Source organism: Microtus ochrogaster, chromosome 7 (genome assembly GCF_000317375.1).
Source record: "Microtus ochrogaster isolate Prairie Vole_2 chromosome 7, MicOch1.0, whole genome shotgun sequence".
In the NCBI taxonomy this organism is placed as follows: Eukaryota; Metazoa; Chordata; class Mammalia; order Rodentia; family Cricetidae; genus Microtus; species Microtus ochrogaster.
In genome coordinates this window covers 24,283,958-24,298,056 of record NC_022014.1, presented here as the reverse complement: position 1 = coordinate 24,298,056, position 14,099 = coordinate 24,283,958, and the positions used below count along the sequence as shown (strand labels likewise).

General features: G+C 47.6%; 1 protein-coding gene across 2 annotated transcripts in view; it reads right to left on the bottom strand.

The window, feature by feature from the left end:
• Sgsm2 (small G protein signaling modulator 2) overlaps nt 1-14,099 on the bottom strand; it is a 39,958-nt gene that overhangs the window by 21,396 nt on the left and 4,463 nt on the right. For both annotated transcript variants that reach the window (XM_005349564.2, XM_005349565.2), the window contains exon 2: nt 12,893-12,968. In XM_005349564.2, the coding sequence (XP_005349621.1) occupies nt 12,893-12,968 (76 nt within the window). The remainder of the gene's footprint in view (nt 1-12,892; nt 12,969-14,099) is intronic.

Below are 14,099 nucleotides of genomic sequence, written 5' to 3'. Positions count from 1 at the left end.
GCACCATGCTTAATCTCTCCCTCTGGATCCTGCTTACTACTTAGACCCCACAGGAAGGAAAGAAGGCTTGGCACAGAAAAGTAAAGAGCTGGCCTTGGTATGTACAGATTCTAAAAACAGTGGCGCACATGTGTGGTAGACAGTGCCTGGTCATTACTGAAGCCAAACTAAGCAGTACTGGGGACAGAGAGGTAGACAGCCTAGGGTCTAAGATTGGCATAGTGACTCCATGCTTCTGGGAAACCTGGTAACTGACTTCATGCTCTAAGCCCCCGCTTTGTCACCTGTGCAATGGGGTAGACTTCTTAGGACTGGCGTGATGACACGAGATGTCATGTGAAACCACCCCCTTACCCACGATCTGACTATGGGGAGGCACAAGCCCATGTCTGTTCCTGACTCCTCACCCTCCCTGTTCAAAGGTTGTTCGATAGCCAGTAAGAGCCAGGGTGGTAGGACCTGGATGCATGTGAGGACCACGGGTTGCCCCATAGGTGGGTAAAAGTGATGTTTTCTTTGATGGGGAAACTGGGGCTCTGTCCAGGTTTTCTTTTCAGTTATTTAGCTTAAGCATGTACACCTGTGTTGAAGCCCTAAGTGGAAGATGGATGCCCTCCTCCATCACTCTTCACCTATTCCTCTGAGACACAGTTTCTCCCTGAACTCAAGGCTTATGTTTTCTAGAAGTGCTGGTTTGAATGAAAATGGCCCCCACAGACTCACAGGGCGTGGCACTATTAGGAGGTGTGGTCTTGTTGGAGGAAGTGTGACGCTGGGGGCAGGCTTTGAGGTTTCAGATGCTCAAGCCAGGCCAGTGTCCCTCTCTCTTCCTGCTGTTTCTCAGCTAATTCTCCAGCACCATGTCTACCTGCATGCTGCCATGCTTCCCAACATGACAATAGACGAAACCTCTGAACTGTAAGCCAGCCCTCAATTAAATGTTTTCCTTTATAAGAGTTTCCATGGCCATAGTGTATCTTCACAGCAACAGAAACCTTAACTAAGATACTAGACTAGGCTGAAAGCTGTCCTCCTGCCTCCACTGTCTTAGAGACGGGCCACAAGCACACTCGGAATGCCTGGCTAGTTACATCAGTGCTGGGATCCACACTCTGCTCCTCCTGCCTGCACATCAAGTGCTCCTAGCTGTCTAGCTGTCAGAGCCATCTATCCTGCCCCAAGATTGATTTGGTTTGTTTTTTGTTTGTTTGTTTGTTTTTGGAGACGGGGTTTTTCTGTAGCTTTTGGAGCCTGTCCTGGAACTCACTCTGTGGATCAGACTGGTCTCACAGAGATCTCCCTGCCTCTGCCTCCCAAGTGCTGGATTAAAGGTGTGCGCCACCACCGCCTGACTCCCAAGATTGTTTTGATTAGCACAATCAGGACCTAAAACTTGGACTCAGGAAATAACTACTAATTTATTTTAAAGGCAAAGTCTCATGAAGCCCAGATTTTTCTCAAATTTGCTAAGGTAAGCAGAGTCTGGCTTTGAACTCTGAGATCTTCCTGCCTCCACTGCCCAAGTGCTGGGATTCCAGGCACGCACCATGTGTGGCAAATAATTACTTCTCAAATTGATATTTTCCACCTGTTTTTCTATCTTCATTTAAGCAGCTAATAGGCAGTTACTGTTTTCCTATAAAGGATTTTTGTGCCGGGCGGTGGTGGCACACGCCTTTAATCCCAGCACTCGGGAGGCAGAGGCAGGCGGATCTCTGTGAGTTCGAGACCAGCCTGGTCTACAAGAGCAGTTCCAGGGCAGGGAAACCCTTCTCGAAAAAACCAAAAAAAAAAAAAAAAAAAAAAAGGATTTTTGTTTGTCTTTCTATTGGACTGAAGTCAAGAAGGGAGGGGGCCCTGCGGGCTTCTGCTGGCTCACTGACAATACCCCAGGGGTTGGAAATGGGCAGACTTCTTGCTCCAGCCTTGGAGGCCTTTGTTTTAGAAGCACATCTTTTCTTTCCCAGGGTGGTCCAACATCTGTGCACATGTGTATGGAGACATGGTGTCACTTAAGTATCAAGCATACAGGAAATCTCTGGCTTAAGTGTTCACGTGCTCCACCTCACGGCTAACCATGCTCTCTGGGATCGTGTGGCCCTGAGGTGTCCAGGTGAGTGTTTCCAGCCTCAGTCTTTCAATCTGGGGCTGCCGCAGCTACAGATCTGTGTTTGTGGGAGGCTAGTCACCACTTCCTGATGTTGAATACGCCACAGTGGCAGCAGATAACATCAGTCCAGCAGGAAGTCATGTGCCCCAGTGATGCTACTAATTGTGAGGATAATGAGTTATTAGCCTTCCCACCTTCCCCAAGCCACTGCAAACACAGCCAGGCTGGGAGCTGGGGAGTGGCCACCCCATTAGGCATCGCCCGCCCTGCCAGCAGCCTTTCAGCACAGGAACAAGTTCTCCTGAGAGCCAGCAGAAGCAGAGCTCAGCAATTAGCACAAGGAGGGATTGCTGAGGGAAGCCCAAACAGAACGCCCATCGCCTGGTTTGCACTGTGGCTCCTGAATTCCTTCTGGGAAACTCAGGCAAACTGCCAAGCCATGTCTGGGGAAGGAGGAATCCCTCTCACCCTGACAGTCTTCAGGGACCTGTGAGGCCAGGTGTTCTTGGCCTAGTTCCATATGCTCCCTCATCAATGATTGCCGAAACTAGAGAACCCTTCCCCATTCCCACAGCAGAGATGAAAACGTGATTATGTGCAGCATGAAGGCAAAATAATAGTGATTAAAACAGAGAACTATTGCCTGAAGGGGCTTGTGGAGAGGCTTCTTGGGCTCCAAAAATGCATTGAAATTATGTATAATTTGAATGTAAATTTCTGGTTTGTCTTACAATGCTTAAGTGCCCCTATGCTTCGGGTATGGAATCAATGACTTTCAGCTTCTAAAAGAGGGTCCAGACTCCAAAAGGATTAAGGATCTTTGCTCTAGTTGTTAAGTTTATTTATTTGTTTATTTAGTCCAGCAAGGTGACAGTCTTTAATCCCAGCATTCGAGAGGCCAGGGCAGGCAAAATCTCAGATTCAAGGCCAACCTGGTCTACGTAGTGAGTTCCATGGTCAGCCAGGGCTAAGTAGTAAGACCCTATCTCTAAAAAAGAAAATAAAAGAAAACAAAACCTATTCCTTTTATACTTATTTAATGTGTCGGAGAACAACTTGCACTAGTCACAATCAGACTAGGAAGCGCACATATTTACCTGCTGAGTCATTCTGCTGACCCCATACTCTGACACTTTTGAGTTGGTTAAAAGTCAAACTAGATTCTACCTTGTTCTGAATTTGCTCCCCAGGGAAGGCCTTTTACAGACAGACTGAGTAGGACACTGTGGAGCCCCATCCCCCTGGGGCAAAGATAAAGACCTGTGTGACCTCATGCCCAAGGACATCAGGCAACTCCAGGTCCTCACTGCCTGAAACCTGTCCCTGTTGTAGGGGTCATACAGATCATCACAGGACTAAAGTACTAAGCTGCAAGGCGGTCCCCCTGCAAAGTGAGCTGTCTGAGCTCTGGGCATTCAGCCATGGAGGCTTCAGGGCGCTTTGTCTCAGGGAATCCTAGCACCATGTGGATATACCATAAGGTGACAGCCCTAGCATCTTTTGGCTCATTTCATTTGAGAAACGCATGTACTAGTCAATAAATCCCAAGATAGAAAGGCTTGGACAAATAAATTAAAACAAAAATAGAAAATAAAAAACGAAAAAATCTAAGGGGGGGCATACAAAATTAAAAAAATAAAAGGACACAAACAGAATTAGAGAAGGAGCTGTGACTTGACAGGCATGACCCTCTCACTAGCTTCATCTCCGGCGGCTTTTAGAGTCTGGTCAGATGATCCCAGAGAGCCTTCTCAATTGTCATCCATCCTGTCAAACTGAGCAAAGCTTGGAGAGAGCAGAAGTACAACTAAATTTAACTCTAGCGTCTTGCTGTGAACACTCACTGAACTCTGATACTGTCCTAAGGAAAGCTAAGGACCAACAGGCTGGACCAGCCTGAGAAGCTCCTCAGGTCCTTAAAAGTTATGGAGCTTAGAAAATGCTCCCTGGGGCTGGACAGCATAGTGCTAATGGAGCCTACTGGTCTTGGTCTCAACCACCACATACCCATTTAACCATTGCAAGTGGCCATTTACAGAGTGGAAACATTGGGTCAGATCTGGTGGCACCAGCCTGTAATCCTGCTGCCCGGGAGACTAGGGCAGGAGGGTAGAAAGTTTACCTTGCCCGGGCTGTAATGCAGAATGGAGACCTGCTGGGTCGGGTGGGAGGGTGACTACAAAGATAAAGGGATACTGGAAGCTAGCTATATTGCTACTATGTTGCTGGTGGGGCAGGAGTTAGAAGTCATTCCTATGTAGCAATTTGGAACTTTCCATCAAAGGTACAGATAACCTTTGACTCAGCAATCCCTCTTCCGGAGTTTTTCCTACTGATGTAAGGGTAAAGGTAGTTATAACAGCAAAGAACTGGAAGCCACCCAAGTGTCCATCAAGAGGGGTCAGGCTAAGTAAATACTGTTTGTTCACACAGGAGAGCAGTGTGCAGCTCTAAGAAACAACGACAGGTTCTCTAGGAACTAATGGGAAAATTCCAAAAGCAAGGTGCAAGGCGGTCTCATTGCATGGCACCTTTTGATCACAAAAGGGGGGTGGAGCCAGGTGTGGTGGCCCATGCCTATCTTGTCTAGCACTTGGGAGGCAGAGGCAGGACAACTGACACAAACTCAAGGCCAGCCTGGGCTACAGAAGTGAGTTTCAATGTGAGTCAAAGGGGTGGGCAAAGGTCACATACTTTTGTTCTGAGGTAGCCTAAATGTCCTCGAACTTCTGACCCCCCCCCCTTGCTTCTACTTCCCAAGTGCTGAGATTATAGGTGTGTACCACCATGTTTAGCTCACATCACTCTCAGGATTTAAAAATAATAACAAAAGCCCTCTAGATGGACACACACACAATCAAAGGTGCCCTGTGTAGGAGGTGGTGAACGGTGCAGGGAAGGAGTAAGCTACAGAGGGCTCTGCTCATAGCCTGGCTTTCATTAGCGGACAAATACATTAACAGTCCAAGATGATGATGATGATGATGATGAACAGGTGATCACCAAGGGTTCCCCAAATGAGGTGATGCTGGAGGCCTGCTCCAGGCTGGGAAAAAAAAATCAACCCCAGAATGGCCGGTCAGTCCATAGTACCCACTCTTTTACCAGCTCCAAATGGTTTGCTTCCTCACACTTAGCCAGCACTTGCTAGGGCAGCAGCGGGGAACCTGAACTTGGCAGGAGCCAGGGAGACAACACTAAGTGATATGACTAGCCTGACTATCTCAGGAGCTCACAAAAATGACGGAAACTATGTCAGTGGCTGGGAAAGAGGCCTCACAAACAGGAAGGATGCCAGGAAGGTCTACCAGTCTACGTCATGTCTCAGGTGCATACATAGCCGCAGGCACAGCTCTGCTCAGCAGATGAAAGTCCTGGCATCTGTGGGATGTACTAAACGGCTCTCAGTGGCTAGTGCACTTGGAGCTAGGGAGGGGTGGGGGGGTAGCACTCACAGTTACACAGCATGGCAGGAAGCGGCCTAAGGACCAGGAGGAGTTGAGGATGGGAAGGCGAGTTTGGTGAGTAGCTGGCACACCACCTTTGGCTCAGTTTCACCTTTCTCCCTAATGCCATCTGCACAGTGGGAGAGTTGGGTTGTAGTTGTCATGAGAATCCGAGGGTGGAAAAGTGTGGGTAGAGCAGTCATCCACAGGTGGTTCAATTTGGTCCTGGGGGCTGTGGCAGCAACACTTAGGGCAAAGTTTTAGGGCTACTTGTTCAGGCCTGTGAACAGTGGGGTATAAGTGGAGCTGCCTGGCTGGAAGGGGAGGGAGGAGAGAGGGGAGGCTCTTCGTAGTGGAATTTTGGAGCTGTCAGAAGTTAGAGTTTTGCAGCCCATGAAATAGGAGGAGGAGAAAGGCTTCTCCAGGCACCATGGACCTCTCTTCTCCTTACTTCCTGTATCTCTGACTTCCTACTTCTACCCCGGGTTTGGTAATGGCTGCCTGCACTCACAGTGAATATTCCCACTGTATTTGGGACACATTTTCACTCACCTCGCAAGGTGGTACTGACTTCAACCCTGGCTGCTTTCAGCTTTGCTCAACTCCCCAAAGAAGAAAGCGACATTCCCTTATGGACTCTGGTGTGAAGGAGAAAGGACTGGTTTCATTCTGGAACTACGGGAGGGAAATCAGCCACAAGCACTCATTTTCTCTGACCTGCAGGGATACTGTAGCTTCTGGGTGAAGTAGATGAGAGATGGCCTCTTCCTCCATGCACAAAGGCTGGCAAGAGACCCATCATCTCCCGGTCAGATGACTTTAGCTGTGACCCTACAAAGGCAACTTCTCTAAAGTGTCCCGATCCAAATTCCTCCTGATTCCACTCCTGGGTACCATCCCCGCCCCTGGGCACACCAACCAACCTCAGTGCAACACAGACTTTGGACCAGGACAGATGTGGGTTCAAACACTGAGCTGCACATGCCAGCTTATCCTTCTCTTTAGAAAATCAATTTGTTGAGGGAGGTTTCAAGCATGTACAAAAGTCAGGAGGATGGAATAACAATCCCCCATATACCCATTGCCCATTTAATAATTAACAGGCCACAGCCAAATTTTGCTTTGGCTAAACCATAAACAAACAATTTTTTCCGATCTTTGGATTATTTAAGGTAACTTCTAGACTCTTGACCCATGTACATATGCCTTTATTTAGCCTACAATAATAAACACCTTTTCTCTTTCTTTTTGGAGCCAGTGTTACCCCGGCTAGCCTAGAACTTACGTTGACTGGGATGGCCTCGAACTTGTAGCAGTCTGTTGAATAAGAGCGGCGGGGCTGCGTCCCCAGCACCCCAGGCAGCCTGCTAGCTTATGCCCCTAAATAATTACACGGAAACTGTATTCTTTTAATCACTGCTTGGCCCATTTCTGTCTAGCTTCTTTTTAGGCTAACTCTCGCACCTGGACTAGCCCATCTCTAATAATCTGCTGTAGCCCACAAGGTGGTTTACCAGGGAAATTCTAGCCTACGTCCATCCTGGGTCGGAGCTTCATCGCGTGCCTCAGAGAGCAGAGCTCTCACCTCTGTCCGCAAGAGTGGAGCATCGTGTCTCTCTGAGGTGCCTGCCCCTGAGAGGAGAGCTGTCGAGTCTGAGCTCACTTCCTCTTCCTCCTAGCGTTCTGTTCTGTTTACTTTCCTCCCAGCGTTCTGTTCTGTTTACTCCTCCCACCTATGTTTTAACCTATCAGGGCAAGCAGCTTCTTTATTTAATTAACCAATGACCTTCCTCCATCAGCAGTCCCTGTTTCTACTGTCCCCAGCCGGGTGCTAGGGTCATAGGTGTGCATCATAATGTCCAGCCCTAATAACGATTACTTAATATGACCCAAATCCCTGAGTTCCCAGATTTCAGATTTTCTCAACTGTCTAGATGTCCCAGGTTGCCAGAAACATGGATTTCTAGATGGACTCCTAGGGTATGTCTGAGGAGGGTTTCCAGAGACCGTTCAAGAATAAGGTGCCCCTGAACACCATGTTACATGCGTTCCCTGCGTGGCTCTTTTTTGTTTTTTTTTTTTTTTATCTCGAGTTTAACCACTGAGCTAACCACCCACCTCTAGCCCCGAGTAGCTATTCCAGTGCTCAAATCTACCTTCTGCAGGTTGGCTCAGAGATGAAACCGAGTAACTATGGGTTAGACACAACCAGCATGCAAACCTTGGTCTGTCTGACTCCAGAGACAGCAACGGACCAAACTGCATAAGTGTCCTTGGCTATGCCCTAGCACAGGGGGAGGGAAACCAGTTGCTCTGGACATCTGCCTTCCTACCTGACCATAGTGAAAAGCTACCTGACTTGTTCGTTTCTGGATGGAAAGCAAAAGTTAGATAGTCTGAGAATAAGCTAGTCACTGGATGCAAGAGGGAAGTAGTTCCTTTTGCTGAAGAGAGCCAGGCTAGCAACTGCCTGGAGTCTGAGTCACTCTGTGCAGAAAGAGCTCTGGCTGCAATCTCCCAGGTGGGATGCAACCTCCTGCAGCACCTGCTGCTCTCCCAGCTTATTAGTTAGTATCTCTCTGCCGTTCCCTGAAGAAGCTCACTGCAGGGGAGACCTAACTGGCTAATGAAAGCTGCTTAGCAACAGGGAGCTGGTTAATAAAGCCCCACGTTATTCCCAGTTCCAGGCTCTACCCCCACCTCCCACTACAGCTTAGCTTCAGCCTCAAGCAACCCTGAGGTTGGCCCAAGAAATCTGAGGAGACAGGGCTGGCCCAGGCCCCACCCATAATACCTAGCAGCTGGTGATGGTGTGAGAAGATACACTGAGTCTGAGAACTACTCTTCAAAGCCAGACTCCTCTCTCAGTCGTATAAGGTTAAGATCCACAGGGGGGAGGGTATAGCTCTGTGGTAGGTGCTTGTCTAGCCTGCCTCAGTATCTGGGTTCAATCCCCTGTCTCTGTGAGTCCAAGGTTAGCCTGGTCTATATAGTAAGTTTCAGGCCAGCCAGGGATACGCAGTGAGGCCTTGCCCCACAATCCCAGTAACCAACTAGAACAGAGGAAGTAGAAAGATACTGTAGGGGGAGGTCAGGCTCAGAGGAACATAGCTTAGTGGGTTGATGCCTCAATTACCCTAAATCTCTCGATGACAAGAGAATAAGTATTCATAGGCACATGTGTTATTATTTCAGATGCAAGGTTCAAGGGCATACCTGAGATAATTTGCTGTTTAATGCTGACTCAGAGGGCTCTGTCTATAGTTCATGCTAAAAGCACCCTCCTCCCACCATGGAGGAGGTGGCAGGATATACCAGTCCAAGGGGGTTGAGACTGGGAGGTGGAAGAATGTTCACAAAGCTACAGAAAAAAATACTTAGCATTAATCTGATTCAACTAGAGACTGGAGCCAGAACCTCAGGCATGCTAAGCAAGTATTCTCCACGGAGCTCCGGCCCGGCAGTGAGTCTGTTAAATGGGGTCTCCTGGAGCTGGCCTCTAACACTGCATCAATGAGGGTGACCTTGAACTCTTAAACTTTTTTCATTTTTTTCTTTAAAATGTCTTAAAACACTTATTCAGTGGGTGTGTTTGTGTGTGGACACACAGTGCACTCACTTTCCACCATGTGGGGCCAGGAGGTCATTTCTTTCTTTCTACCATGTGGGTTGTTCTGTGGATAAAACTCAGGTCACAGGGTTTGACAACAAGCAGTTTTACCCACTAAGCCATCTTTCATCCAGAACTTAAACTCTTCAACCCCCCCCCCCCCGAGACATGGTGGTTTTTTTGTGTAGTCCTGGCTGTCCTGAAACTTGCTCTGTAGACCAGACTGGCCTTGAACTCACAGAGATCCTCCTACCTCTGCCTCTGGAGTGCTGAGATTAAAGGTGTGCACCACCACCAGCTCAGAATTATTTGATTTTAAAAGCTGTTGTTTGAGCTACTGTCTTGAGTTTCATAAACAGTCACTAAGTGAGATGGGTGTGGTGGTCCATGCCTTTCACCCCAGCACTTGGGAGGTAGAGGCAGGAAGAGAACCCCTCAGAGTTTGAGGCCAGCTTGGTCTTCATTGTGAGTTTCATGACAGTTAGGGCTACATAGCGAGGCCTACCTCAAAAAATAAGAGCAACAACAAACCCCTCACATATATGCATGCATGAATGCACAAATAAACACACACACACACACACACACACACACACACACACACACACACACACACACACCCCAAGAGAGGAAGGAGTTGGTTCCATCCAGGGACTGCTGGCCAGCCAACTTAGCTTTATCAGGGAAGAGACCCTGTCCCCACAAAGAAGGTGGATGTCCTGAGGACAACATCTGAGGTTGACCTCTAGCCTCCACACATACCCACACCTACAAACAACCACACACACCACAAACATGCTAACATACTCACCAACACATACAAGATCCCAGAATTGCAAGAGGCTGTGAGAAGCCTGGGCCTGAATTCCTCTGGCAACTCAGTCAGGGCTGACACTCTTCATGTGGAGAAAGTGCCCTAAGTGCCATCTGGGTCACTTCAGTCCCTGACACTGCCTGCTGCCTTACATCTGGGTGGCTTCACTCGCAAGCTTTTTGTCTGATCCTGTGGCCTTTATGTTTGCAACAGTGACTCTTGGGAATCTTGGAAGACCAGCAGAACACGCCCCTCCTCCTGGACCCAGTTTAAAACCCTGGAAACCTGAAGGCTTTGTCTACTACAATAATCAAAATGGTTCAAAGCAAAACCATTCTCTCGGAGTGTGATCTTCTGGCCTGATGAAAGAGCTCAGAGCCTTAGACAGGAGGCCCAGAGCTCCCAGGGGGCTGGGAATCCCAGGCCAGCTGCAGGAGAGCTGCCAGGTGCTTCTCACCTCGACAGCTGAATGTGGGATACTTAACGCTTTTCTGCTGCTGGCCTCCCTCCAGCCTCCTTCCTTCATTCTCCCTGGCTACCCACACGGGGCACCCATGCACAAGCTGTTCTCACTATGTGTTAGCTTTCTACACTGTGTGCACTGACAAAGCCTAGCACTAAGCCAGAATTCTAATATGCTTCTTAGGCTAATAATCCTGACACTGGAGACCTTCTTTTTCTTTTCCCAGGTCTTGGGTTCTATGATGAAGCAGCAGCAAATTCAGACCTAGCCTTGACACTCAAAAGAGAAGAAAACCCATTTTCTGCTCTTGCAAGTCTAAGTACATTAACAGATGTAAACTCAATCCCCATGAAGATTTGAGGTGGACACCACTGCTCTAGCTTTAAAAGAGCTTACTGGAGGTAACACTAGTCCAAGGTGGGCCTGGCAGGGCAGCGCATGCTTATGGTACAGTAATTGAGAGGCTAAGGTGGAAGGTCAAGAGACTCAGTGTGTTTAAGGTTAGCCAAGGATAGACAGAGGAAGAGAGGGAAAAGAGGGAAGAACGGAAAGAGAGAGAGAGAGAACACACCACTTGTCTATGATGGCTTTAGTATTGGAACAGTCGTTTTCACAGCCTTGTGTCACAGCCTCTGCTCACTGACTTCCTTTCCCAGTCACCCTCTGTAACTAGTTTATTCTTCTCCACAGGACTTGTCGTTACGTATTATCAAATCTTTCCATACATTTTTTTCCTGTCTTTCTCTCTCTCAGCAGAATGTATGGTCCTGAGGCAGAGACTGTCTATCTTACTCTTGCCATTCTGCTGCTTAGACAGTATTTTCTGGAGTGTTGCTGCACTTATGGGAAGGTCAGCCTTGTCTCACTGCAGCCAAAAGCAGGGCCAGGAAGAAGGCTCAGAGGTGTTTGAGGCTAAGCCTGACGACCTGTGGGTCCCCAGGACCCACACAGTGGGAAGAGATCAGACTCCCAGCAACTGTCCTCTGAACTCCATAGGTGTGCCGCAGTGCACATGTGTACATGCATAGACCACATGGAATAAATATGATGTAATGACAACAATAACAATAATAAAAAATAAAGCATCTCTTCTGAGTATGAGCTAAGACATGCTAGGCTCTGGTACCCTCCTCTCCTTTAGAGGGTGTTAGAGGATGGCCAAATTTCTGGAAATCAAAGAAAACTCTATGTAGATATAAGCTTTTTCATACAAAGGGAAATATCTATTTCACGTTACAGATGCCTCCCCACCATGCAACTCTGTTCTAGAGCCAGAAGTTCTGGCTGTTCCTCCTTGCCTATGTTCATGCTCTTTTGACTCTAACCAAGTGCATAGGGAATTAGGACAATGGAGCAACCAGAAAAATGTGGCAGCCAAAAAGCACATAAAAGCATCCCCAAAGCACTAATCTTTCCCCAGAGTGAGAAAGGACGGATAATATAAGTGGGTTTCAAACACCAAAGCATTCAGGGCAAGGATTCCCCCCCCCCCCCCCCGAGATAGAGTTTCTCCGTAGCTTTGGGGCCTGTTCTGGAACTAGCTCTTGTAGACCAGGCTAGCCTTGAACTCACAGAGATCTGCCTGCCCCTGCCACCCAAGTGTTGGAATTATTGGTGTACACCACCACCACCCAACTCAGGATTATGGTTTTTTTTTTTTGCTTTTGTTTTTTGAGACAGGGTTTCTCTGTGTACCCCTCGCTGTCCTAAACCTCGCTCTGTAGACCAGAGCTGGTCTTGAACTCACAGAGATCCACCTGCTTTGGCTTCTCAAGGGCTAGGATTAAAGGAGGCTTGTGCCATCCTGGATTCTTAGCTACTGAGTCATCTCTTTCTATGGTTTTTGTTTGTTTGTTTGGGTTTTTTTGAGGCAAGGTCTCTCACTAAATTTCCCAGGCTGGCCTTGGATACTCCAGAGGTAAGAAAAGCCCTGAACTGTTAGTCTTCCTGTTTGAGCCTCTTAAATAGCTAGGAGCACGGGCTTGGGACACCATGTATGATGTGGTTGTGAATGTTTGTTTTTGTTTTTGTTTTTTCTGAGACAGGGTTTCTCTGTAGCTTTGGACCCTGTCCTGGAACTAGCTCTTGTAGACAAGGTTGGCCTCGAACTCATGGAGATCTGCCTGCCTCTGCCTCCAGAGTGCTGGGATTAAAGGCACACGCCACCACCACCTGGCTTGGTTGTGAATGTTTTAACACACTTCCAGGTGTGACTAAAATTTGGGAACTATTGTCGTAAGGTACTAAAATATACAGTTTCTTGTAACCTGAAGGCTCTGATTTACTAGATCTGGGATGGAGGTCAAACAGACTTCAGAAGTGTTCGGGATGATTGGGACTCACACTCATATTCGAGAGGTAATAAACCAGAGGACTCATCTTTTCCAGGTCCCAGGACCACATGCTCAGTCCTGAGCCTAGGACCCACCACTGTAAAGTGTTGACTCACCACACAGAGCAATGATGTGGCTGCTATCTTCATGCACAAACTTCCTGGTGACAGCCTCCTCCATGATTTGCTTCACCTGCAAATAAATGGGCATCTTCATTACTTTAATGTATTTATTTTTGCCAGGCTACTGAGTAAACCCAGGGCAAACACTCTATCTCTGAACTACACCTTCAGGCTAGCATTATTATTTTTAATTTCCTCCTTAGCAAAGAACTCCTGGGGTTTGAGGGTATGTCTCAGTGGCTAAGCCTGTTTTGGACAGACAAGGTTCCAGATTCAATTCTTAGCACCAAAAGGGAAAACAGCAACAAAACAAATCTCTAGGAAGGTAAATAGCTTGGTTGTGACCTCGTGGTCTAGGTTTTGAGGTATTTGCAGAGATGACAAAGATGGGAAGGGTGGAGAAACAAATGTTCCTTAACATAGCCTGCCCCAAGCTTTTTGAGAGGAAACTAAGAGATGTCAAATCCACTAACCAATCAGTGTGGAGAACCCAGTTTAGACACAAGGATGGGAGACTATTTGCTCATCCACACTGAGCTGGAGAAGGGTTTCTAGGTAGACATACAGACTGCAGATGAACAACTTGCCCCTCCTTTTCTGAGGTCAGGGGTTAGTCCATCAATGGCTCATCAACTCTCATTCGTTCTAGCTAGGTTTTAAAACTCTGATGCTTTAGGGTTTGAGTTTGTAGGTAACTTGGGCTAACCTGAAGCTGGCCTGAGCTACAGCATGAGCCCTTGTCTCAACTCCCAACCCCCAAAAGGCACTTATAGGATGGGGATGTAGCTCTATGGTAGTGCTTGCTTGTCATTCAAGGTCTCCAGGTTTAATCTATAGGATCACAAAAGGTGTTCTTATTGTTTATTATTATTCATTAAACATAAAAAAGCTTATATGATAATCTCATAGGCTGGGTGAGTTCTTACACACTGCATACTTTTAGAGTAGGAAACAGAACAAGTGCCAGATGGGGTGGCACATGCCTGAAATGCCAACCGTTGGGAGATGAAGACAAAGAGGATCAAGAGTTCAAGGCCCAGGTTGACTAGATGGCTCATCAGCTAAAAGTTCTTCCTGAGCAAACCTCAGGGAGGCCTGAGTTCTAGTCCCAGAATCCATGTAAAAGTGGAAAGAGAGAATAGACTCTACAAATTGTTCTCTGACCCACACAAGTACACTGTGGCATGCGTGTACCCGTACT